This window comes from Taeniopygia guttata, chromosome 2 (assembly GCF_048771995.1).
Source record: "Taeniopygia guttata chromosome 2, bTaeGut7.mat, whole genome shotgun sequence".
Taxonomy (NCBI): Eukaryota; Metazoa; Chordata; class Aves; order Passeriformes; family Estrildidae; genus Taeniopygia; species Taeniopygia guttata.
Genome location: NC_133026.1, coordinates 45,878,226 through 45,905,512, shown reverse-complemented (window position 1 = coordinate 45,905,512; position 27,287 = coordinate 45,878,226). Strand labels below are relative to the sequence as shown.

Here is a 27,287-nt window from a genome sequence, read left to right as displayed (position 1 = left end):
AAGGAAGCATTACATCAACTCAATGCTTCAGTCTTAGTCCTCTATCATGAGAGTAGGACCTGAGGAACTACACTGAAACTTTAAAACAGCACTTGACTTCATACAGCTGTAACTATATTCCTTTACATTTTGACAAAAATAAATCCAGCGGATAGAAAAGGATCTTGTACTTACGTCCAGATCATGTGACTATGAGATGACATGGACAGGCTTCACAAATCTGCAGAGTTTAAGGACAGGGCAGCAATAACTGTCATGCTATAATAGCAGTTGTGCACATACATGGCCATCTCAAGTGTTTTTGCTTGTGTAAAGATGGAACACAAGAAGTCTCAAAGTGCAATTCTATGAAATTTATTATTTAAATAGTGGATGTGCTAGTTATAAAAAGGTGACTTTGGTGTTAAATACTTCATTCAATTTTACTTGTGTCCTCAGTCTTCACAGTGTCACTTCTTGCCCTTTTAGAGTGAACAGCAACTTACAAAATATACAGAAGAATAATAATCAGATTTTGGATTTATACAAAAAAAACTTTTGGGTCCCCCCCCACTTCTGCCCCAGTATTTGCAATTATCTTTTCTTAGAGAGGGACTTCCTTGTTCCATGCCCTAAAGGTAAAAAAGAAGAAGAAAAAAAAAAAGTTAGGTATATATTTCACCTCCAAACAGTGTCAATTTGCTTAAAAAAAAAGACTGGATATCAGTGATTGTCTTTTCCTATTGCAGGTACTGATGGTTGATATTAGAATTATGTACTCAACTTCCCAGATAGTATAAAATATGCATGAGTGGTTTTGGACTTCAGAATATCCCAGCATAACAGATAAGAGTTCCATATGAAGCTCATATCACATTCTCTGTGTGCTCTTATAACTACATTGTTGAAGGTATCCAAGAAACATCAACTATTTCTGGGGAAAATACAAGAAGAGTTTTGGGATTCTGCATGTTTCCTGGATGCTTCTACTAAAAACTGGTCCACAATAAAAGGTTTTAAACCAATGTTCAAATAGTCTGGCTTCAGGACTGATGCAAGTTTTCACTAGTAAGATACTTCAGCCTAAGTTTGTTTCCAACCTTCCTTGCATTTCCAGGATGAAAGTCTATTGTCTATTATATGAGAGAGAGAGTATCTTTGACTCATGTATTTTTGACTCATGTATTTCCTGATGGAGTATCTGGGTTCATTTTACTATACTAACTTATTATTTTCCAGAAAGAAAACTGATCTTTCAGATAGCTTCTTGTATCTACTGACCCTTTTCAATTTATATCATTTTCAGACTCACACAAATGCACAAGAACATATTTGTTGCTGACTCAAGTTCATTTTGATTTTTCCCTCCACTGATTTTTCCCTGTCTTCCTCCAAATTAGCCAGAAGTTCCTAATCCATGAAGTTGGAGATTTTAAGAATTATCTATATGCATTTGTGTTGTATCAAATTACAAATCATTTGGGCTGAGGCAGATGAGCAGCTTAAATAAAAACATGTACTGCTAAGTGACACAGGACCCAGCACTTTAAAGAGACAGTACAGCAGTCTGAAGAGCAACTAGATTAAAACAGCAGGTTTTGGTGTGAGTTTCCTCCCCTATCCTTACATTAAACAAAGAAGGAACCTAACCTGGTCAAAGCTACACTAGCATTCATAGCAAGGTAATTAAGTGCTCAAAGTTTAGCTTCGCCCCCCACTTTTTCTGCATACATATTCTGCATTCTGCATATTTCACAAACTATCCAACATCCCTGCAGTTCAAACCAAGAAAGATTAGTCCCCAAGATAGAAAAAATGCTTGTAAGAGTCATTTTTTTGGCTTGTCACTGTATACCAACCTTTGTGTATGCTGTGTTTAGGCAGCTCCCACATTTCTGCTTCTTCCATCTCATGTCTTGTGTCTCTGCATTTTGAAGGTAGCTTGCCCATTCTTTTCTTCTTTGGTTTAACCAAAGCTGAGCACACTAAATAACAAGATATAAATGGTGTTATTTCTCCAATGCATAGTCTCAAGACAAATAACCATGTCTTTCACCAGCCGGTCTGTAGTGTTCCTCTTCCTCCCTTTTTTGTACCCATTTTACACAGCAGATGAAATTGACACTACACATGTTAAGCAAGTCTTACACATCCACAGCATTTAATCACTGTCTAACCATAATTCTGGATGCATTGTATTTTGGGTCATAATTTGGATAGGTGTTTATGTAGTAGAAAAGGTACCTAGTACATTGGATAAGTCTGCCTGAGTTCACTTTTCAAGTGTTCAAGACTAGTTGGTGCTGTCCAAGTGACTCAATTCACCCACTGTCTTTAAAAACCTTCAGACCTGTGAAGTTATGCACTACAAGTACACTGCTCAAGAAGTCAAATTTAGTGCATGATATTACTGCTAAAGCCATATATCTTGTTTAGACAAACCTCCTTACTTGCCAGGTACTTTGATTTGAAAAAGCAAATACTAATATAGGCAACATTTTTAAAGAGGATGTAATTTTAATAGCACTTCTGAGGCATCCACTGGCACAAACAGCATTCAGAAAACACCAGTTCCTGCTGAATGTGATGACTTATTCAAACTATCTGGGCTAGAAAAAGAGGAAGAGTAAGCAAGGAATAGACTAAACATCCTCAGTTTGCTGCACCATCTATGAATTCAAAGATGCAGAAGAGACATGCTGAAAGTTAAAGGTAATTTACAGTAATTTTAGAAGTATTACCATATTTTTATATGTTGTTGTAGTGAAGCCAAGAACAATGCTGCGAAAGTAAAATGTTTTCAACCCCTATAGAGCATGCTAGCATTAAAAACCAAAACCCTATAACACTGAAGTCTGCATATAGAGAGCCTCCAATGCAAGAGGCAAATAATCCCATACCCAAATACACGCAAGCAGGAAAGCAATGCAGAGAAAGAATTAAGGAAAACACTCTACTTGGTTGTTGATACAGGAAAGCTCAAAGTGTATATTATCAGTGAACTGAAGAGAAGCAAATCAGTATGTTCTGAAGATAGACTCACACCCCATTATTTGATAGACTGATCCTGAGATACTTGAAACACATGATCCAGGAGAGTGGCAATGCCCACACTACAGCAAATTCTGTAGCTGTTCCAACAGCACCTACACTCAAACACCTTTGCAAAGCATCAAAACCGAGCTAAGAAACTATCTAACCTATTACTTTGTAAAAATAACTGATTTCTTCATCTTTTCCTTGACTAGATCACAATGATTTGCACTCAGTCATTCTTTAGCAGTATCAGGGCAACTGTTGGTCCATGCTAGTTTTTCTGAGCATTGGCATATGAAGCTACCACATAGAACTCCCTACATGTTTTACTGATCAAAATTAGGAGATAACACTACTCTTGATAGCATATGCAGTGGTATCTGTATAAAGAATTAATATTACAGTTTATGGCAGTAACAACTTGACCCAAATAAAGGCTTTGCTTTGGCCATATCAAAGCATTTAATGCTTTGATTTCCTATAAAATTACCTTTAAAAAATCCCCAGAAGTATCTCCGATGCACCCTTATTACCCTATTTCGGTTTGAGAAGGCTGTAAACATATCCAAGATACACTGATTGACAGGCATTTTATAAATATCAAAGCAACAAGAATTAGTTTTATTATCTTCAAATCTTATGCAACTATCACATGCTTGCTATTTTGTATCATATCCTTCTGGATGTCCCTTAAGAACAAAAACACAGAGAGACTTGTACCTTGTTCTTTGCTCTTTGCCGGAGGTGAGAAACTACCACATATTTGGCTGGTAAATCTGGGTTTAGCACCACTTCTAATCCAGTACTCTTCAGGTGGTATCCCCATGTTCTCTCTTAACAGCCTTCCTAATTAAAAATATTAAAAACATTAAGGTCAGTATTTAGTCTTGGTAATGCTGGTGAACTGTTTGATCCACAAGCCAGAATGTAAAGCCAGCTGCTGGATCTGATTGTAGGAGTCTGTTGAAATAGCAACAGTTTTCTGGAGACTGCACTTTAAAAAAATTAAAAGAGACATTAAGTGTACAGATTTTGAAAAAAAGAAAAAAAGTTTAATAACATTAAACCTGCTATTAGAAGTAAATCACCCTGTTTTGGTTGTTTTTTTACAATGCAAGTCTCTACTAAACAGCAACCCCCTACTGAAGTGACCATATAACCAGTTGCAAACTGATAACTTTTCTTATTCTCAGTTTACATTAATCCAATTTCTAAGAGTATCTACCTTGGAATAAATAAGATGTCTTTTCCCAGGTTAAATTTAATACTGTTTCACACCAATTTTCTGAAAGTACAAAACTGTTTTTGCTAAGAGCAGCAGCTACAACTAAAAAAAAAAAAAAAAATCTTTGACTCCTCTACTGCAGGAAAGTTACACAGGGTATGTCCACCCGATTATAATGAACTTAGTTCTGTTTAATGCACCCAGCATTACTTTGTGATAGGAGAGTCAGACTGTATAAACTTAAATACAGAGCTTCCAAGATATTAAGCAACAGTAAATACATAATCCAAATTACCTTAAGCTTTGCAAATTAATAAATAGCCACTAATGTCAGAGAGTTAAGTATATAATATCTAACACAAAGGAGAGTTTCTGCATTATGCTCTGCTGGCTGTAAAAATGCAGGGTCCTTATGCAATAGCTAAAAAGTTGCAGCAAACTTCCCTCTGCATCAGAAAAAGTATTCTGCAGGACTTCTGGCTCTTGGCCAAATTTGAAGCTACAACATGCTCTCATCTTCCCACTAGTTTAAGCTACAATATGAAACTGTAATTAGGTGTTCATTGTGTAAGCACTTTGTCCTTAGGAATTAGCTCACCTCCCAAGAATTTCCGTAGCATTCGCTGGCGCTCAAGTTCTTCTCTTCTTGTCATAGGTCTCCTTCTTCCATAATACCCATAGTCACTGTGTACAACTTCATCTTGTTCTCTCTTCTTTGGCTTGTAAACTACACCAATGTTTTCAACAAGTCCACTCCTAGTTTTTATTTTCTCTTGAGCAGGCCAGCGAATTAATTGTGCTGGTACAGCATTTTTAGGTGGTTTCCAAAGGACTCTCTTGCCAACTTGGTAGAAATTTCCTTTACTTGGCCTCAAGATGCCATATGGAGGGGCTTCTTGAAAGAAATACTCAATTTCGTCCATGTCATCATCCTCATCCTCCTCATACTCATCCTCTCCATCTTCATCTTCCTCTTCTCCCTTCACAGAATATTCTTCAGAGTCCTCAACTTCTGACAAACTCTTAGTTGCTTTTTTGTTGGGAGAATCGACTTCTTTCCTACTAGAGGACCTAGAAAGGGCTCCCAGGTTTCTACCTTTACTGGAAGTCTCTTTGACCTTTGTGTTTGAAGAGTTGACATCTTGGTCATTCAGGCTGTTCACCTGCTCCTTTCCTACCACTTCATCTACATTATGGGATCCACAACTTTTAATTTGCTCTTTCTCTAAGCCCTCTGTACTTTTCTGAAGAGTATACATGCTTTTCTGAAGCACATAGTCAGGCACAAAATAAGACACTGGGGCATTATCAGTTGACGAGCCTTCCTCTCCAGAGGACATGTCATCAGAAGACAGACTGATTACATTTTGATGCTTCCTATGTGGGAAACAAGCATTGTAGTTTGCGTCCATACTGTCCAAACAAGCCAGCCAGCTGCTAGAGGGAGCAAACTTCTCAACTGATTTGTCACACCAAATACTTTTTTCTGTCTGACTTTCATTGGTTGCACTGTGGCTTAAATTCAGCTTTTTCTGCTGAAAGTCGCTCATTACCTCCATATTAGATGGAAGTAGTCCTGTTTGTTGAACAAAGCTGGGCTCTTCTTGAGAAGTTTTTGATCCTGCAGACTTTTTAGTGCTAGATTTCTTAGCTATTACCACTGGTTGATCCACACCAACAGATCTTGCCAACTCTGTGATTTGTACTGCCATGGTTTCACCTGGTGGGGATTTTGCCATCTTTTCTGTATCCAGCTTCACTTCATTGTTTTGGACATCTTTCTCTTGCACAGCTTCAATACCCTGTTTGGAGGTGACAACAGCTTTTCTCTCATCTAAGGAAGCCCCTGGCAGCATATTCTCCCCTTCATGAGGGCCATATATCATGCCTTCACATGAGCTGACAGAAAATAAATCATGTGACACTATGTTCTCTGGAACTGGTTTACCACTTGCCACATCGTACAATGGGATTGTTTCTTTAAAGGACTTCCACAGCTGAATAGCTGGAGAGCCATTTCCATATTCTATCCTCACTTCTTTCTTCTCAAAGGCATAGCTTCCAGTAGGAAGATTTCTATACTGTGTAGGGCTGGCAGGGTTCTTATTATGAAACTCTCTGTCTACCACAATAGAAGAGCCAAATGAATCTTGTTTCTCTGAAGTACTTTCAGACTCTGTACCTGTACTAGGAGAAACACAGGTTGTATTTCCTGCATTACAACCTTTTGTTTCTGCACGAATATCTTGATGCCCTTTTTGCTTGCTTTCAGGCTGTCTAGGATCAGTCTGTGTTTCTTTTGTCTCCATTTTCTTCCCAGGGCCATTATAATGTCTAAATCTTGTTGCATGATAAAACACAGGGGAAGGTGGGGCAGCATTAAAATAAGGCCTTCTGTTAATTCTTGTATGCACGGGATGCCGTGGAACAAAAAATCTAGGGTATTCCTGGAGCGCAACAGAATAAAATGGAAAATATGGATTTCCACTTCGAAAGCCTAGACATTGGTGACAAAAAGAAAAGACAAATATCATCTTTCTGAAATAAGTCATCCTGGATCATATTTACTTGCATTGACAGGGACAAGGTCAGAAACATCTGTAAATAAGACATACCACCTTCCAATACTTAGAAGCAAATCTGGTGCAAAATCAGAGAGTTCTTTGTTAGAGAATAGCTTACCTCAACATCTACATTTTAACCATAGCTTGAGTTCATCCCTTGGAACATTCACCAAGATGTTTTCTGTAGTTTTTTTGGCTATTTCACAGACTATTGATATAGCATTAATTTTGAAAACGACAGCTCCAGATAGAAGTTCACATAGGTATAGCACTTACAAACTGTATTTAACAATACCTTTCTTATTTTCTTAAGCTTACATTTATCCATACCTATCATGCATGCACATGTGGAATTCATCTATACCCACAAATACTAATTGCCAAGTATATTCTGGATAACCATTACTTAGTATTTTGCTTAGCTTCCATTCTCCAGAAGCAGCTGCTTTCCACTACACAAGCTACATATTTAAGGTAGAATTAATGTAGTGCTAGAGTTGTCAAAAATCTGATTTATTAAGTATTAGTTAAAATCTCAAGAGGCTCATTAACACAGATACATACTTCTTTCTTCACTCTTGCAGTAATTAAGTAAGCAAAGATCCCACAGAGAGCTGCTGTTTGCCTTACCTGGAGCAGGTATGCAGTATGGACTGTATGCATGACTGAGGTACCATGGATTTGGATAAGGCTGTTGAGCTGATGACTGTGCATAAAAAAAGAGCCCTGGGTGGTTTGTGGAATATGATCCACTTTCTGAAGTTGAAGCAGTACTCATTCTTCTTTAAACACTGAAAGAGAGAAGCAATCATTATCAACCACTTTAAAAACTGCATGACTTAATTATTTTTATGCTCTGTCAGCATTATCAGACATTTCTCTCCCTGCCCAAAGAAAACAAAAGAAAGCTGTCCTTCCAAAAGAAAGCTACTGTCTTCCAAACAGAAGGTAACAAACCGACATGCTATCAAGGTCAAATATTTCAGTTGGGCTTTGCTAAGCAAGTTTTTGTACACAGCTCTCAATATTAGTCCTTCAAGGCAACCTTGTAACATGCTCTAAAGCTACAGAACTTCAGCAGTCTTAGATGCATACATCTCTATAAGCAGTATCCCAGCCAATTAAATAAAAAAACCTTCATTGAACTAGCCTTGAGCAAGAGACCACACACACACAAAGGGAAAAAAAAAAAAGCTTCACACAATAAGGTATTTAATGTCTTCATGAAGAAAACGCTTCGTAATGCTAATGCATATGTTATTACACATTACAATAAGAACTCCATTAATTCAGGATTTGTACTTTATACTGTACTTAAGAACAACAGCTAACTAACATAGTAAACCAAGTATTTCAGTGACACCCAGCTTCCTACGCTTAAACCAAATGATAGGTAGCAAAAACAATCCCACCAAAATCCTTATGTGTAAGTTTGCATTGAGAGCCATATAAAATTCACAAGACAGAACTTCCTCCCACACTTAGATGTCTCCTCAGTTAACTAATACTTGCAAGCAATACAACACTATCACACAAAGCTTATAAGCAAGACTATAAGAAATCAGAGAACACAGAAGCTTAACTCTTTAGAAGACTCAAGCACATCAAAGTTAAAAAAAAAAAAAAAAAACAAACCAAAATTATTTAGAGACCTGTTACAAGTTAGCACACGGTTCAGTCTAGAGTTTCAGAATGCCTTAGAAAGACTGGAGCCCTCTTCAGTTTCCATGTAGGGTGGCCTGTGCAGCTCTTGAAAGCACCAAAAAGCCTACAGACTCCCTCAGGCCAAAGAATTACTTTGACCTTTGAGAAGTAGAGTGGTACAGAGAAGGGGAAAAAACCCCACAAAAACAAAGCACCCCTACAAGAACTAAGCTATTCCTCCCCCCTTATAGCCCCAAAACCTAATGTCCAATGCTGCTGCTGCTGCTGCTGCTGCTGCTGCTGCTGCTGCTGCTGCTGCTGCTGCTGCCGCCACCACTTACAGCCCAGCAAAAAAACCTAACCACGTCCTCTTTATGGCAGGCAGCTGCTACTTGTCCACTCCTCCTCCCACCTGAGGCTCATTTAACAGTGATGCAGGGAGCGTTTTTCCATCGTTGTGTGGGAGGAAAGTCAAAACACAAGGATAGGAATAGTTGTAGAAGCCTTCAGCTGTTGTACAGAAAGCTGGCAGTCTCATCTTGCAGATGTTTAAGCTGCATTTCTAAGTAAATCTGGTATTTCCCTTGTATAATGTTGGAAATTACTTTTTTTTTTAGGAAAAGGAAAAATAAGGGAAATGTTCGTAATATTTTGATTCAAACTGCAGTTAAAAACACTTCTTTCAGGGGAAAAAAATCAGAAGACACAAGGCCAAGTTTACATTTGTTTTCAGGGTTTACCAGTTGTTCAGTACTGAGTAAAAGGAGCAATGCTCTTCCATCCTAACATGGCTGAGGGGGCTGACAAATGTAATGTTATTTCCACATGAACAGAAGAAGCACTTCTTCCCATACAGTGTACTCCACCATGTGTCATGGGAACTTTTGAAATGTGAAGCTGCAATTTGACTCTACACTGCCTTTTTACAGGAGGTGAGACTCTGAGCTGCTGCTCCGGAATTGCACATCTCCAAATGAGAGATTACTGGTACAGGGTCAGGTGGAAGGAGAGGAAAGCACAGTGCATGTGCTATGCAGGCTGGTGAGTGGTTAGGGAAAAACAAGGTGGTATGGATGCTTAGAGTTTCTTTGTATTCCTGTGTTGGGAAGTTCCCAAAACTGATGTGTTTTTTCTTTATATAACATTCAGACTAAATATGTCCTTTGTACCAAAACACAAACTATAAAGTTTGGGAAGGGTTACTGATCCATTCCTTGCAGGCCTTCCCAGCCAAAGCTTGTCCTTTCCACTGACAGCAGCTCTTGCACTTTGTATGACTTGTAGTGACAGGACAGTGAGAATAGGTACAAAGTGAGATGGGAAATTTAGGCTAGATATTAGTAGGAAATTCTCGATTGTGAGGGTGGCGAGGCTCTGGAGCACGCTGCCCGAGGCCGTTGTTCATGCCCTATACCTGGAAGTGCCCAAGGCCAGGTTAGAGGGGGCTTTGAGCAACCTGACATAGTGGGAGGGGGGTGTCCATGCCTGTGGCAGGGGGGTTGGAGCTTGATGGTCTTTAAGGTCTCTTCTAACCCTTAACATTCCATGGCTCTATGACTTGTATGTTTTAAATCCCCAGCTCTGCTCTGCATCCATGATACTTTCACCTCTTTGAAGGCACTTTCCAGACTTTCTATTGGTGGGTGAACCCAAAGAGAAATAAAGAAAATAAACAACACTGGATGGCTTTTAAAAAGGTGTATGTTCTCAGGATTTTCATTTCTCTCATACCTCCCTTCAGCCTCCTGTAACCCTGTCAATTCCTTCCATCCCAGAGTAAGCTCCAGTCCTCACAAAAGTCGGGTGAACTATGCTTTTAGGGCAGCAAACCCACACTTGGCCAAAGGACACTCCAGGATTCCAGGAGGAATCCTGGAGGACCAAAGGCCTCCCAGGGGGAGAGGACCCAGCTGGGTGTTAACCCTGAAGCCCACAGGCCTCCAGGCTGCAGCAAGTCTGGAGCGCAGGGCCTGTGAGGCGCCGGTGTTGTTGGAAAAGGAGAAAAGGGGGCTCAGGGCGGACTTCATGGCTCTCTACAGGTCCCTGAACGAGGAGTGTAGCCAGGCGGGTGTCGGGCTCTTCTCCCAGGCTACCAGAGACAGGATGAGAGGAAACGGCATCAAGTTTCCCCAGGAGAGGTTTAGTTGGACATTAGAAGGAATTTCTTCACAGAAGGAGTGATTAGACTTTGGGATGGACTACCCAGGGAGGTGGCGGAGTCACCGTCCCGGGAGGTGTTTAAGACTGGAGGTCACTCAGTGCCGGGCTCTGTTCGCAGGTCGCACCCGGAGCTGCCGGAGGCTTTCCCGAGCCGCTGGATTCCGAGGCTCTGTGGCCGCGGCTCCGGCAGGGGGCGCGGGGGCCCCGCTCCGTCCCGCGGGAGGCGCCGCTGCCGGGGCGCGCGGGCAGGGGGCGCTCGCGGGCGGCAGAAGGGACAGGAAACCGGGGGCGGGCCCGGCCGCCCCCCTCGCGCCTCGCGCCTCGCGCCTCGCATGCGCAGACGGGGCGGGCGCGGCGCTCCGTAACGGCGGGCGGGTGAGGAGGAGGAGGGGGAGGAAGAGGTGGGGGGGCGGCGGCAACAGCAGCAGCGCCTGCGCGCCCAGGGGCCGCCGCCGCCTCCGCAGCCTGGGAGAGAGACGGGATCCGCCGCCGCATCCTCTTCCTCCCCCACCGCTTCCCCGCGGCCGCCCGCGGTCGGGACGGCCGGGCACGAGAGGAAGCGGCGGTCGGAGGTTTGTCCGAGCGGAGGGGTGGGAGGGGGAAGGATGGCGCTGGTGGCGGCGCTCCCGCGCTCGCGTCCCGCCGCGCCGCAGCCGCCGGGCCCTTTCCCGTCCCCGCGCGGGGAGCGGCCGCCCCGAGGAGGCCTCGGTCCCGGGGGCGCCCGCGGGGGCTCTGCGGCAGCCGCTCCCCCCGTCCGGGCGGGCGCGGCTCCCGCCCGCCCCGTCCGCTCCCGCCCGGCGGCCGCGGCCCCAGGCCCGCCCGGCACCGCCGGAGGTGGCGGCGGGGGCTGTCTCCGCGCCCTCGGGCAGGGCCGGCTCCCGGGAGAGCCGAGAGGAGGAGAGGCCGTCGGCATCGTTAAGCCCGGAGTGCGGCGGTGCTGGAGGAACGGGAAGGTGCCCCCTTCCTTCTTGGGGAAGCAGGAAAGGGCTCAGGGCTGTGGAGGGACGGGACGGCGCACCTGAGCATCGGGGAGAGGGAAGAAATGTGTTCCCTCGCCCCTAGTCCAGCATCGCCGCGTCCCGCAGGCGGGAGAGGGCCGCGACCGCGCCGTGTGATGGGGGGTCGGGGCGAGGCGGGGATGTCTGAAATCTGGGTGTTTGTGTTGGCAGCGCTCGGAGGGACACGCGCTGGGAAGTCTTGGAGAACAGCGGTGTAGTGGCATTGCCCTTCCTTGTAGCTGCCACTGCGTTCCCTACTGATCCGTCTGGCTGTGCATACGTACACTATGGATACCTGCAGTGACCCGGCATGGGCTGCCGTGGTCGTATGTAGCTTTAAAGAGTCACATAATTCTTAGTAAGCTTTTCCGGACTAAGTAAACACGTAGTATCGCTTTGACGTTAGTCAGATTTTCCCGGCGTTTACCATTATTTCTGCTATGAAACGGGATACATACCTACTGCTTTTGAAATAACTTTAATTATTATTTAGAAATGGATTTGTGCTGTACTTAGCGTGTGCATTTTTAGAGGTTTTATTGCAAAGCCCCAGCTTGGATTTTCTACATCATGTACATCTACCTTGTGGTCATAACGGGCCTGAAAGCCTGTGTGCTGTTTTGAGTTCACCTAGGGCTGTAGCTACATGAATTTTGTTCAGATGAGGTATTTCAGAGATTATTAGAATGCACACTGAGTATAGTTCAATTTCTCAGAAATCTTATCTGGAGGAATAGTTATTTTTTAGTGTTTAATTTAATTACATTAAATACTAAATGTCTACATCAAGTATATCTACTAAATATATACATCACGTAGACTTACAATTTGAGTATAGGTGTCACACCTTTTTCCAAATTGTTTTTGTGTGTCAAATAGAGAGTTCCTTTATACTCAAAGATGTGTAAGTAGTGTCTTTCAGGAACAGTCCAAAGAGGAAGAAAGGATGTTGCTGCTTATTTAATATTTTTGACTACATTTTAGACAGATGGTTGTTGTTGTTTTTCCTTTGCTGAAGCAGGCTTTTTTGTTTTGGTTATGTGATTATGAAACAGACCAGAATTGGTGCAAATCCTAAAATTTCTCTTTCTTGGTTTAGTTTTCTTGGACTGTTGTGCTTTGAGAATAAATTTTATATGCACGAGTATGATATCCATTATAAGACTTAACCTTTCAGGGACTAACTTACAATTAATTAAGCTACATTAATGACTAATTAATTTCTTAATGCAGAAATGCATAAATTTATAGTTAAGTATCATATAGTGAATAAAAAAAAAGAAAATGGTGCATACTTTTAAACTGGAATTTAAGTTGTTACATAAAACAGACTAGCTTCATTAATGTACTGTAGTTCAGAGAAAAAGAAAATTGTATATATAGGATGCCTGAATGGATATTACTGGAGACATCCGTGGCCCACTTTTTTTCAAAGTTTAGTTTTCCAAAACAGGCCAAGTCTTCCACAAAACGGAAACACCCTTGGGGGTGGAAACTACCTGTGCCCAGCGTAGAAGTCCAGTTGCCAATTTAAGCTGTTGGTTTATCATGCCATAAATGCTAATTTTCTTTCTGAGCAGGTGTTTCCTTTAGTGTGTAACTTCCTTTAGGAGCAGAAAAACAGGAGTGCATTGTGACCAAGCATGTTGTTAACATGGAGTTTGACACTTCTAATCTCTAGTGTCTGTGTAGCTTCAGAAAACTCACCTACTTCAAAGTTGTAACTCACCTCCCAAGCACGATATGTATGGAAAATAGTGGTAGTTTTCAAGTGAATAGTCGTTTTCAAGATAACCTTGTGGGAGTAAACCTTTCCTTGTTTTTAGTGAAATTTCACATTGTTGCCTTATTAGAATCTCCTTGATGTCCTCAATTTTCTGGACTACTGTGCTGTCAAAGACACCTTTGATGGCTTTAGAAGAGAGGAAAACTTCCAAGTCTGGAACTGCTTCGTCAATTACCTATTTCTTTCTCACTGCCAAGGATGTAAATTTGATACATTACTCAAGGATCTAGAGCTTCCAACTCCTTTTTTCTTCTTTCTTTTCTATCTTTGAGATCTATTGGCTAGGTGTGTTGATTTGCATAATTGATTCTAATCAGTTTTACTACTCACATTCCCCCTTGCTGTTAGCTGGTATGTTAAGTTTGAAACTGGTTGGTTTGTAACTCAGAATATCCCTCAAAAGTAACCAAGTGTTGAAGTGCCTGAGCTGGGCAGTGTGTTGCTAGCTGGGAGGATTACTATCTCCACACACCAAGGCTTGTGTAGTTTGGCTTACAGTTGTTCAGGTCTAAATTCTGACCTTTTATTATGTTAAAAATAGTGAATGACTCACTTCTTTAGATGTGTTTTTACTTGTGATTTGAATGAAGCTGCCCTTGGATGGAAATAGGATTTTGATTTAAAGTGCACAAAAGTAGTATTTAAAGTTTGTTTTTTGTTTGTTTGGGTTTTTTTTTAATTAGTTAAAACTAGATTAAATAAATTGAATGTCCAGGGAGATAAGTTTGGGTTGTTGGGTTTTTTAAAAATTTTCCTCCAGACACATGGAAAATGACGTGTGTTTTTTAAAGTGTGAGTTGGAGTTAGTGAAGTTAGAATTCAAGAGGTATTTGATGGCTGAAGATGCAGATGGGAACCTGTGACACTTTCATAGATCTCTTACATGTTTCCCACCATTTTATGGGAAGTTAGGCATCTAATCTGACAGACTATTTAATGGGATTTTCAGAAGGAATCAGAATCTCTAAAAAAAAAAACCCAAACAAAAGATGCCTATATATCTTTTGCTGTTCTTATAATTTGGGTGGAAAAGAAATTAATTTTTTTAATAAGTCCAGTTGAAGACTATTATATCTATATATCTTATAGGTTTCCCTACCAAATTGGAAATAGTCAATATACCTATTCTGTGTTACACACTGAAGTATAGTGCCACCGCCATGTGTGTAGTGTAGTATGTATCTCTATCAATCTTTGCCTGACCTCAGAAAATATACAGATTCAAGGAAGGCAATTAATAGCCTATCCCATAACTCATTAACTTTTGATGACTAATTTTCTGAATGGTCTCATTCAGATTTGAAGTACATGAACAAGTGTTAACAAGCCACCTCATTAAAATTACTTAAGCAAAAAGGAGTAGTACTTAAAAACAAACCCTCTTATCAAGGTGCTACTTAATGTTGATCTCCAGCTTCATAGGGAGGTACTTATACCACCCGGTGATTACATGGTCTCATTTGCAATGTAGCACCCTGTGGCCTTCCAGCAGCTACCTGCCAGTCCTGTTTTGGATAGCTGGTTTCCAAGAAACTACCCAGAACAAAATGGTCACTCCAGGGACATTGTTGAAAGGGAAAGTCTCATTCCTAGAACTTGTATTCAGAGCTTATTTTTATTCCTTCAGAATTTCAGTTCAGGATATTAAGCTAACTTTAGCCATAGATCTTTTAATCCATAAATGAGAAATGGCCACTGCTGCCATTAAAGTTGTTGGGACTCCAGAAGACAGCAGTGCATCTGTAGACATTTTCTCAAGTCCACAGTTTTTCATTTGTCTCAGATCCAATGACTGTATGCCAACCAGGCACAGTGCAATGAGAGAGATGTTGGGTTATGACTAGCTAAGCTTCTTGCTTGAAGTACATGGCTTTGGAGAAGCTGCTTTTTATTTCAATGCCGCTGTTTTTCGGCCTCAAAGTGAGGGGAGTATTTCCTTTAAAATTGTCTTGAACTTTCCAAAGAGGTTGAAAGAGGTAGGTAATCTTGGATGATTTTCGAGGCACTAAATGATGTTACTACCACTTATCCTAATGTTTTGAACAGATTCAGTTCTCTTGGGCAAATCACAATATAAATTATGGCAATTGTGGACCAGTAGTTCAGAGATCCTTGATGTATTTATTTCCATTACAAGGGAATGGGATGTGAGTCCTGACTTTCTGACAAATACAAAACCTTTTCTTTAGCAAATGGTTATTGTTGGCAGCAAAACACAGTATGGATGTGGAAAACAGGAATCGTGTACGTAGCGTGTTCCTACCATGTGCACTTCCCTGGAGTACACGACAGATGGTTTTCTGTAAACCAAAGGCTCCAGCTTTGTAAATGTATGGTTCAAAGGTGATCCACATCACATCAATGTTCTGCAACAGGATTCCTGTCATCTCCTCCATCTTTTCTGCTACTGAGGGTCATACTCAAATGTTCCAGTTATTTATAGTAATTAATTTCACAGTTTCAACTTGTCTTCTGCTGAACAGGTCTGCTTTTCAGTTATTCACTGTCAGCAGCTTTCTGCCAAAAATGTCTTTTATCTTACTAGCAGGTGTATATCAATTTCTGCATGGCATCCTTGACTTGTTCTGGTACCTAATGACTGAACCAGTACATACTAATTTTCTTCTTTTTTTTCCTGTTTCTGAAGAAATATTCTTTATAATTACATCAGAAAAGGAAGTTATGGTATCAATGAGTTCTTTTGCTAAAGCTTTGTGCTACTGATGCTCTGCCCAAACAGCTTAATCCACCGGCTTTTATTGTTCTTGAAACTTTACTCCTAAGCCAGGAAAAACAATGCTGTAGAGACTCGGGATACCAGCAGAGCCACAAGCTATTTATTTCTGTGGGTCTAACACACGTAGGGAGTCTGTGTGTCTCGGTAGCTGTTTAAAGTTCAGTGCAAAATCTGTCAATGGATTGGGTTGCATGGTGAGTTGTTCCCAGAGTACCAGGAAGGTGGGCAGTAGTGCAGAGACGAGATGCACACTGTCTTGGTGGAAAGAAACTGTGACCTGAGGCAGAAGGTCATGCTTTAGAGGAGCTGTATCTCTATATCCTCGATGTATTTATGGTTTAGTGACTTCAGAGGTTACCCGAAACTTGACGGTCTTCAGTCAAGACTTGTGCTAGTATCTATTATTGTAGCACACAGTAGTATCTACTCCTTCCCCCAAGTATCAAAGCCTTTCCTGTTTTCCTTAATTAACGGCTTTCACCAGTGAGCATTGAGTTTGACTAGTTGGACTGTTTTCCAGTTAAACAACCAGGGAAAATGAATACTTTGTCATTCCTGTTTGTGTATATTTATCACTGAAAAATAAGATCAGGGACACTAAATTAGTAGTAATTAAAGTGGCATTAATTAATCATATCTGTTTCAAGTGAGTGAATGTTGAAAGACAGCTGTTTGTGAATTGTATTACAGGCAGGACTGTGTTGAAATAGTAGATCATCGATGTGGCTTGCAGGTATTTCTACTGTCCTGGTCTTACACTAAATCTTATGTTTTTATGGTTTATGTGGAATTTAAGGAATGTCATTTCAGGCAAGTTGTTTCTGCATTCTCTGTTCATCATGAACTGTAATGATAGCGATATCTTAGACACAAGACGAACATGTCCTGGTTATTCCTCAGTTTTAGAATGCAGAAGAACATTGCAAGATTAAATAAATCTAGAAGCATTTGATAGCTGTGGTACTCTGGTGCCCATTATGATGGTAATTTTACTGTCACAACTATCCCATTCTTAATTAGGTTTTTGTGTTCAAGGGGAAGATGAAATAAAACCTGACCCCATTTTTAAGAGGAGAAATGTCCAAACAAGATAATAGACCTTGGCAGCCACTGTGGTTGTTTTGAGCCTTGCTATTCTAGTATCCCTTTGCTCCTATTATTTCCTTGTTTTTCTTTTCTCCTGTCAGCAGAAGTCAAGCTTACCTGGCTGTATGGAAATTACTCAGAAGGAAAAACAAGGGAATGTGAAATATTAATAGGTGAAGCCCTTCTGCATGGAGCAGATGAATTTAATATGCACTGGACTTTTAGGGGTTTTTGGTTGTTTTTTGTTGTTATTTTTGGTTTTGGGTTTTTTTTAATCCTTAGTGCTAGTTCTGCTTCATCTCTACTAGAATGCCAAAGGTGAAATAAATAGGCTGATAATGATGTTAGAATTTAGATGGAAAGTGATGGAATGTTAAAATTACTCCATTTATATTTTTAGTGGCCTAGTATTGGTAAGCTTTCAATAGACAAAAGCAAAGAAGCAGAAAAACTTGCTGTTTAATGTAGAAATGGGGGAAAAATGGCTGTCTTATCAATGGTTGAATGAAATTCACAGGTGTACTCAGTGGAAAATCTGGATAATTCTTTGAGGAGGAATGAAGTCTTACTGAACCTTGTTTTAACTCCCTAGCCTTAGGAGCTTTGTTGACAAAATAAATAATTTTCATTTGTGCGTCTAGGTCATATGAGAATTAATGTACAAACTCCTCTGCTTTTAATTTCTCTTAGATACCTTTGTTGTTTAAATTCTTTTCTTAGAAGGGTTTTATTGCAAGTAATGAAGCACTAATTTAGAAATGTTTGTTAGACAGTTACTTCTAAGCAGTAACTATGAAGGGTTTTCCAAAATGTGCTAATGTGTAAATTAATTTTATTTTCCTGCTTTCAGTCAGTCAAGTGCAGCCACTGATCACGAGATGTTACAGCAAAATCTACCTCAGACTTCACTTTTGTTCATTCAGTTGCTGCATCATAGATCTCAACGGGAGCTCTGCAGACACTCTTGAAAGTCTCTGAACAGATTGGGACATCAAGTCAAAGCGTGATGACCTAATAGGAGGTCAAAGTCTGAAGCATTGATTCAGCAGTTCAAGATAACACTCCTCTTTTTATCAGTATCACTTCTGAAGGCTACAGACCTCCTGCCATTTCTTTCCTGGCTACTTCAGAAACACTCAACTGACCTTTCTTTGGTGAAGAGATCTTGACTTTTCTCTCTGGTCCTGGAAATATTAATGGAATACAGTCATGTCTACCCAGGACGAGAGGCAGATAAATACAGAGTACGCTGTATCCTTGCTGGAGCAGTTAAAATTCTTTTATGAACAGCAGTTGTTAACTGACATAGTGTTGATTGTTGAGGGCACTGAATTTCCCTGCCATAAGATGGTTCTTGCAACATGCAGCTCATATTTCAGGTAAGTATTCAAATGCTATAAAACCTGTGGTGTACCTGGTTTGGAGTGTAATAGTAATTGATTGAAAATGTCTTACAGAGATTTAAAGATCAGTAACTTAACTACAGAACCTAAATATCCTTACTTTCCAACACAGAGTAAAATAACATTTCTGGCTTCCTGGGACTTACTCTAGATATTTACTCTAGTTTCTACAATGAGTGTGGGGAGAAAATCACACTTGCAACATGGCTTATTTTCTTTAGGGAGTTAAATGAGTCTGAATAATTGGTAAATTTCTTATTCTTCACACTGAATCTTTAAAATACTTAATCTGTTTTTATTTCCCAAGGTAGGATAACAAGGGATTATTGAGACTTGGCTGCAGGAATTCCATTGTCATGTTTAACTGCAATTTCTTAGTAGAAGCATCTGCTAAAAGTAGGGATTGCTGTGCAAGTTCATGGCTTTTTTTTCTGAATCATCTGGTTTTCCCTGCTCAGAAAAGCCGGAAACTCTTCCCTTGCTTCAGTGTTGTGGCAATGCAAGCGGAGTTTTTCTGTGTGTGGTTTGGGTTCTTTTTTTTATTTCATGATCCCCCCCAAGATACTATTGAAATTTTTAGTTCAGTAGTTCTTGTTTTTCAAATATCCTGTTTTTGGTCTTTTAAAACATTTTTAATAAGATACGTTGAGTGCTACCACTTTTTGCAAATGCCTTTGTAGTAAGACCTGGATGATGAGGCACCATGAGTTTTCTGCAGTGATTAATCATTTTTATTGGCAACATAGTATAATTAATCTGGCTGTCTGGAAGGAATTTGGAAGCTTGAAACTAGTCTGGGTGACATCCACACCTGTTCTACCTTCCTGTGGAGGGATTATAACTTTCCTTTGCTGTTTAAACACTGGAAAGTTTACAAATTTGCTTTTCCTGATACCGGCTCACTATACAGAACACATCTAAGATGTTTTCTGCACTTTGTCTCCTTTCTTGTAGAAAACTGTGGAAGGATTAATTTATTACCTTTACAGAAATTTTTGTCCCTGCTGGCTTTTCTGTTTATTTTTTCATCTCAGATGAATCTGGTCCAATTTTTAGCAACAAGTACTGTGTGATCACTAGATAATAATGATTACCATTGGCCCTGTGCAGATGACATAGTTCCAACAATTTGTAAAATAACAGCCACTGAAAATGTAGCCAGATTTAATGTGGGTGGTTAATCATAAGGTTGGAAAGCTGTCATGAGTCCACCCAGTGTGCTGCATCAGAATGTGCAGTCAAATCTCTTATTCATATGTGTTTGTTTATTATTTATGGAATGAGGTTTTGGCACTGGTTAAAAGAAGTATTAAACTTGTGGTTTTGTCATGTTCTGTTTTTCTTCTCTACTTTGGTTTACAAAAAGATGCTCAGCTTCCTAAATTTAGCTTTATTATGAAAAATTGATAGCCCTGAAGGAGGGGGAAAAAAAGCAAAGCATCTTTCTGTGTGATCCAGCCATTGTGTGTGATTGCAGCCAGCTTACCTTCCATCTTTGTGTCTGAGCGATGTGCAGCCCTGCTCCAGCACAGGCTGCTCAGCAGTGTGTGAGCAACAGCCAGAGCCTCCAACAGCTCCCTCTTCCTTTCTGAGGAGTCTCTGTACCCTCTTGTACTTTCTTGCTTATCTTTAAATAGCTGCACAGCAAGTTGATACTTATTTAGTCAGTGATCCCTCCTAAAATGCAAGTTGCCCTGAGTTAAGGAGATTAGAAGAAGACAGAGAAATAGAGATGGGGTACTGTCTTTGTATCAGATGCTTTCTGGAATGGCTTTGCGTAGGGAGAATGTCCTCATGTCCACTTCACCACTGCAGCCAGAAGCAGGACTAAAAGGTGCACTCACTGCCCCTTCTAACTTCTTTCATGCCTGGTTTCCTAAAAAAAAAAGAGCCTTGAAGTGAATTTTTAGCACAACCATAAATACCAAACTTGAATCGATATAAAGCTCTTGAAACCAATGTCCCATTTTAAGAAAATTGACAAATACATGGCTTATAGTACCAGATTGTAGTTAGTTCTTAACTGTGTTACAATTAAATACCAGGAGGGGCAAGAGGTGTGTAAAGCATTAAGGAAACAATAATCATGTTTTAAATTGCCTTTCTAGTTTTCTTCAGGAAAATATAATAGAAATACTCAGACATTTTTTCCTATGTTAGATCTGATACGTTTTTGTTACTGATTTTTGCTTGCAAATTTGAAGTTTACTGCATGTTATGATGAATGGTACATAAGAAATAATTAATAGAGTGCTAGTCTTTGCTCCATTTCTTCTCCTCCCAGTGGAGCATCCTTTTTGATATGACTTAGCTCAGTCCATTGCATAAATTTGCTTCTTTTGTTTTAGGATCTAAAATCTAGCTGTGTATATTTCAGCAGTGTTTTCTGGAGGATGTTTCTTCCTTCTTATTACCTATCATAGAAAATATTTAAATTGTGTCATTAAAAATCCAAAATCAGCGCTGTCTGTTAATTAACACAGAAGGGTTTGCATGAATATAAAATATTTCTGCAGAAGGCACTGATGTTACTCTTTTAATGTTCTGTCCAAATGTTTTATTGTGAATAGTAGATGTCAGCCTAAGGTAAATGCTGAATACCTGTGAACAGGCCTGCAAAAGGACTGTTCACCTTTAGGAGTGTAATCACCAAAGGCTTACAGGTGACTGTTTAAGATTACTCACTGCTGATCCTTGTCTTAATATGTGTGTTTCTCCTCAGAGCAATGTTCATGAGTGGGCTGAGCGAGAGCAAACAGACACACGTACACCTGAGGAATGTGGATGCAGCCACTCTGCAGATCATCATCACTTATGCATACACGGGTAACCTGGCAATAAGTGACAGCACAGTAGAGCAGCTCTATGAAACTGCCTGCTTCTTACAGGTAGGAATCTCTGAACCACTTTATTCTTGTTAAAAGATCTTTCCTCTTTAGTCATTTCAAAACACTTTTGCTCTGTTCACTCTGTATAGACAGCAGTTGCTTGCCAAATTTGCTTCATGTAGCCATCCCTCCTTGCATGACAGTCCCTTTGGAAGGTTGGAAGTAAACCAGTGCACTTTTAACATTTAGAAAATTTGTCTTGCCAGCAGACATAATCATATTGCATACTTAGTCTATATGAAGCAGGTGAGTGAGTCACTGCTGTATTTTTTTGTATGTATAGTATTCCATGCCTGAACTGTGTCGTTCAACACCAGATGCAGGTACTCTGTATGCTGGTGCTACATGAAAGCATAGACTATGTGTGTAATACTTTGTGTTTCTTTGCATTACAGGTAGATGATGTGTTACAACGATGTAGAGAATACTTAATCAAAAAAATTAATGCAGAAAATTGTGTGCGTCTATTAAGTTTTGCTGATCTCTTCAGCTGTGAAGAGTTAAAACAGAGTGCTAAAAGAATGGTGGAGCACAAGTTCACAGCTGTGTACCACCAGGAGGCTTTCATGCAACTGTCACATGATCTACTGATAGATATTTTAAGCAGTGACAATTTAAATGTGGAAAAGGAGGAGACAGTGCGTGAGGCTGCTATGTTATGGCTGGAGTACAACACGGAATCACGCTCGCAGTATTTGTCCTCTGTTCTTAGCCAAATCCGGATTGATGCACTTTCAGAAGTAACACAGAGAGCCTGGTTTCAAGGCTTGCCACCTAATGATAAATCAGTGGTGGTGCAAGGTCTGTACAAATCGATGCCCAAATTTTTCAAGCCCAGACTTGGCATGACAAAAGAGGAGATGATGATATTCATTGAAGCTGCTGCTGAAAACCCTGGTAGTCTTTACTCTTCTGTCTGTTACAGCCCACAGGCAGAGAAAGTTTACAAACTCTGCAACCCTCCTGTTGACTTGCATAAGGTTGGGACACTGGTAACTCCCGATAATGACATCTATATAGCAGGTGGGCAAGTTCCTCTCAAGAACACAAAAACCAATCACAGTAAAAGCAGCAAACTCCAGGCTGTCTTCAGAACTGTGAATTGCTTTTACTGGTTTGATGCGCAACAGAACACTTGGTTCCCCAAGACGCCGATGCTCTTTGCACGCATCAAGCCGTCCCTGGTGTGCTGTGAAGGATACATCTATGCAATCGGCGGGGACAGTGTCGGCGGGGAGCTCAACAGGAGGACCGTGGAGAGGTACGACACCGAGAAGGACGAGTGGACCATGGTCAGCCCCCTGCCCTGCGCGTGGCAGTGGAGCACTGCCGTGGCGGTTCACAACTGCATCTACGTCATGGCACACAACTTGATGTACTGCTACTTCCCCCGCTCGGACGCCTGGGTGGAGATGGCAATGCGACAAACAAGCAGATGTTTCGCCTCAGCTGCTGCTTTTGGTGATAAGATATTCTATATCGGAGGACTGCATATTGCCAGCAATTCTGGGATAAGGCTCCCCAGCAGTACTGTGGATGGGTCTTCTGTAACAGTGGAGATCTATGATGTGAATAAAAATGAATGGAGGATGGCAGCCAACATCCCTGCCAAGCGCTATTCCGACCCGTGCGTCAGGGCTGTTGTCATCTCCAATTCCTTATGCGTCTTTATACGAGAGACCCACATGAATGAGAGAGCCAAGTATGCCACCTATCAGTATGACCTGGAACTCGACCGCTGGTTCCTGAGACAGCACATATCGGAACGCGTGCTGTGGGACTTAGGAAAAGACTTCCGGTGCACTGTAGGAAAGCTGTATCCATCTTGCCTTGAAGAGTCCCCGTGGAAACCTCCAACGTATCTCTTCTCACCAGACGGAACCGACGAATTTGAGCTGGATGGGGAGATGGTTACTTTACCACCCGTATAGCTCCCAGATTAGACTGCACAACTGAGTCTGTGCTCCATTATAATAAAAGAAATAAATGGCTGTGAAAGAACAGGTCTGGGGACAGGAATTTCAGAGCTTTCATGAGTTGTATTTTTATGCCCTACCTAACACTTGCCGCCATTCAGTACGAATTAGTGAAATGAGCAGATATGCTTCCATAATCTCAAATACTATTATCAGATAATTGAGAAAAATATATGTATATCATGAGCTTGAGCATCTGACTTGTCTAAAGAATTAATTCTAGTTCTATAAAGTCTCAGTTCAGGAAAATTAGCTTAAGAAAAAAAGTAGTTATTGTTTCTAGGATGATGTTACAACTCTTTTGAAAGTATCTTCCAGTTACATTTGAACTACTTCTGGATATTCTACTTAAGTGCTAGTTATATAACTGTCAGCGTGGCCTAATTAAAGGACTGTGCTGCACTTACTAAATACTAATATCTATGTTGGTATAATAATGCCATTAAAAGAAAAAGAAACAAATCCCATGGATCTACACCTGTGGTAGGAAGGGTAGATCTTCCATTGTATGGTAACATGCTGGGCAAAATGACTGCAGGTTCAGTCAAGCTGTATGATGAGGTGCATGTATTCTATTTTCACTAACTTATACCTGTCTATTTAGAATACAGGTCTTCCAAGCAGCTGGTAGATTACCAGGTGTGGACTTAAGTTGCTGGGCTTGCAATAGGAATTGCCAGCCCTCATAGTGCGGGTCTATGTGGGGCTTTAATCAGTAAATGCCTCCACATTCTGTATTACAGTAACATTGGCTCATGTATATTACTTCCTGCTGCTGATGTATTTTTCCATTGTAAAACGAAGTTTTAGTGTGGATTAACCAGGTCTTTATTTTCTGTTAATTTAATAACAAGCATTACTGTAGTGTGATTGTGTATAGATATCCCTTAGCTGTCAGGTTTTTTACTTTTGGGGGGGAAGCAAACTTCAGGAATATCCTGTGCTGTGTGTGCAGGAGAGCAGATGCCTAGTGCTGCTCTGGCATTAATCCCAGGAACCACTAGCAGTAGCGGGGTGCCGCCAACTTAACATGAACACAGGTGCTTCATGACAAACTTTACTAGCATGTTCAGCTGCATCATGTTCTGGCACTGTATTTTGAATGACGTTAATTTATTAAAAAATACTGAATCCAATTGCCTGAGTGTGTTTTTTTGGGTGAAATAAATAGAGCTGTGCCACCCTCCCGCCACATGCACATTTGTAGCAAGTAGCTTACTGAAGGGAGCTAGAAATAGTTAAGCTGCAAAAAGCCTGGAGATGAGTGTGTTGAGTTGATTCTGCTCACTACTACTCAGTAAAAGTTGAAAAATAGGTACTGAAGTCACACTGAGGATTACATAGGATTGGAATCCCCTGCTATCATATTTGTAAATCAGCACTGCTCCAGTCATGATACAAATTCTGCCCTACTGAAAGCGAAGAAGAGCAGGCATTAAGGAGGAACATTTCTTTTAAGATCAGAAGATGGCAGAATTATTTTCAGTCTTCAGTAATCAAGGGCAAATTTATTTACTCCATTGTCCAGACTGTCATTGGCTTTTCCTTGTTTCTTGTTGCAGTTAATACAACCAGCCTTCAATAAAGACAACACCTATATTTTGTTTGGGCTAGGTCTCAAGAGGTTTTACAAAGTTTTGTATTGTACAATTATTACAGGTTTTGATTAGAAAAGGGGCTTTAGATAAGAAAGCTGCCTTATATAAAACTCTTCCAGATGCTTTGGCATTTTGTGCCATGTGAGCATTTATGGGACTCAGAGTAACAATGGCAAACTACCAATTTTATTGTTTTTTATGAAGGTGACATAACACGTTTGCATTTACCATTACATAAACTTTTTTTTAACACCTACATTTTTTAGATAAGAGGTGTGAGGTGACTCAGGAGTTCCTGCTGATAGGTCTGTTTATATTGCTTTCATGTTGCAAGCCTGTGCAGGGAAGTATGCATAAAAAGAAAGACAGAGATACTCCTTTATAATGCAATTTGGAGAATCACATTCCTCAGGCAAAAACATGAGCTGTATCCAAGTAACTCCAGCCTGCATGGGCTGCTCAGTTCTGTGGTTCATTATCACTTCACCCTACTACTATCAGGCTGCATTAGGCTTTAGGAAAAGGTTTTGGTTTAACTGCAAATGATCTGTAGCTAGTGAAGGAGCAGACTGGGCTCATTCTGTTACTGAGAATTTTCATCTTGAGTTTAAAATCTTATGTGTAGTTTCTTACAGAAGGAAAACAAACCAAAAAAAAAAAAAAAGGGTGTCTTTGAATAGGAAATAAGAAATGCTAAACGGGAAATACTAAATTGCAGTGGCTCTAAGTCACAACCGCCTCACAGAACCTGGAAGAACTTGATTTTATCCATTTAGGAACATCTTTGGAAATACAGACAGTCTGTGTGACTTCCTGCTTGTCTGCATATTTTCTATTTTTTTTCTGTACATTAGCTGTATGTTTTGTTTTTTATATGGCCCAAGATTATATAGTACCTTATGTAAAATGTATTTGCTATTAATAATATGGCATTTAAAGACAAGACTAGTCAAGTGGTGAACAGTTCTCTAGTGACTGCTAAAAACATACTTACACAACTAGTTGCTGAGCTAGTATTCATCCCCAAAGAAAAACAGCTGGCAAATGCTATTCTCCAGTCTAAATTCTTGCCTTGCATAACTCAAGAAGGAAACTGTGCAGCCAGAGCATTGTCTGGAAGTGGTCACTAGTGGTAGAATTAGAGAAAGACTTGCAGGAACAAAGACAAGCTGAAAAAAATGTAGTTCTCATGTCATAAATAGAGCAAGATTAAAGACTCGACAGAGACCTAATTAGTGTCTTACTACAAAACTTCAGCCTAATGTTAGCCTATTCAACATGTACTTGGCCTTGAAATCCATTTATTTACAAGTTTCAGTGAATCAACTCATGTCCTCAAGCTCTGCTACATTTGCAAAGAAGTTTACCTATTTTATAGTAAAGCTAATTTAAATCAGTCCTACATAGTTTCAGTTTCCCTTACCAAAAGTTATAAAAGATGCAATCTGGCCTCTGCTAATTATTAATGCATTCAATAATTTTTTGCAGTTGTTAAAACACATACATAATTGCAAGTTTAATTTTTGTTGTAAAGAATCAATCATATCTGTGACAGTGAATTGTGCTAAGCTTTGCAGAGACCGGGCTCAGATGGACAGTTAAATTTGGGTGGAAAATAATTTGACAACATTTTAGAGATTATTTCAGGATTTAAAGCACTACTGTTTTTCCACAGTATTTCTCATTTCACTTCTCAATGCCTCTGTTAAGATGCAGAAGTACCTGCCACATTGCAGTAGAGCTAAGGCACATCCGGGGACAAACCTGCAGACCACTGAACTTATTAGGCAGGAGAGTTTTTCCTCCTTTGTTTCCCATTTCCAGCTACCTTCCAGTTGTTTTCTGTTTATAGCTCTGAATTCCTACATGAAAGGAACCATAATTTAGGCAGGCCTTCAACCAGGCTCACCCATAAAACCAGTTTCTTTCCACTTCATGCTTAACATTAGCCACACAAAGTTCTGTTTAGTTCCACTTTCAGAAGTATTTAAAATACCTCCTTCCTACAACATTTCTCATGCGTACAATTCAGCAAGGCAGAGCTCTTACAGAGCTTATAAACCCAGAGGAGTCCGAAGAGCTGACATATGCTTCAGCCAGCTTTTTGGCACATGGCAAAATCCATATACACACAAATTTTTCACAGCAGCTAAGTCAGTAACCAAAAATCCATATACACACAAATTTTTCACAGCAGCATATTAGGC

The 27,287-nt window shown here is 40.4% G+C and overlaps 2 protein-coding genes across 3 annotated transcripts; one reads left to right on the top strand and one right to left on the bottom strand.

Annotated features, from left to right (window-relative positions):
* Window positions 1-338: 338 nt before the first annotated feature.
* Window positions 339-8,813, bottom strand: LOC101233154 (uncharacterized). 2 transcript variants are annotated; one of them, XM_072925827.1, is made up of 6 exons: window positions 8,709-8,813; window positions 7,435-7,595; window positions 4,839-6,737; window positions 3,736-3,861; window positions 1,839-1,964; window positions 339-611 (listed from the first exon to the last, which is right to left on the bottom strand). In XM_072925827.1, the coding sequence occupies exons 2-6, from the start codon at window positions 7,580-7,582 to the stop codon at window positions 574-576; spliced, it is 2,337 nt and encodes a 778-aa protein (XP_072781928.1). In that variant the 5' UTR covers window positions 7,583-7,595; window positions 8,709-8,813; the 3' UTR covers window positions 339-573. The 2 variants fall into 2 exon arrangements, with proteins under 2 accessions (XP_072781928.1, XP_030121031.4); XM_030265171.4 differs by having other exon boundaries at window positions 8,457-8,794.
* A 2,118-nt stretch (window positions 8,814-10,931) lies between these two features.
* Window positions 10,932-24,618, top strand: KBTBD2 (kelch repeat and BTB domain containing 2). Its single transcript, XM_030265170.4, has 4 exons — window positions 10,932-11,180; window positions 18,066-18,594; window positions 21,341-21,506; window positions 21,902-24,618. The coding sequence occupies exons 2-4, from the start codon at window positions 18,425-18,427 to the stop codon at window positions 23,435-23,437; spliced, it is 1,872 nt and encodes a 623-aa protein (XP_030121030.1). The 5' UTR covers window positions 10,932-11,180; window positions 18,066-18,424; the 3' UTR covers window positions 23,438-24,618.
* The last annotated feature ends 2,669 nt before the right edge of the window (window positions 24,619-27,287 follow it).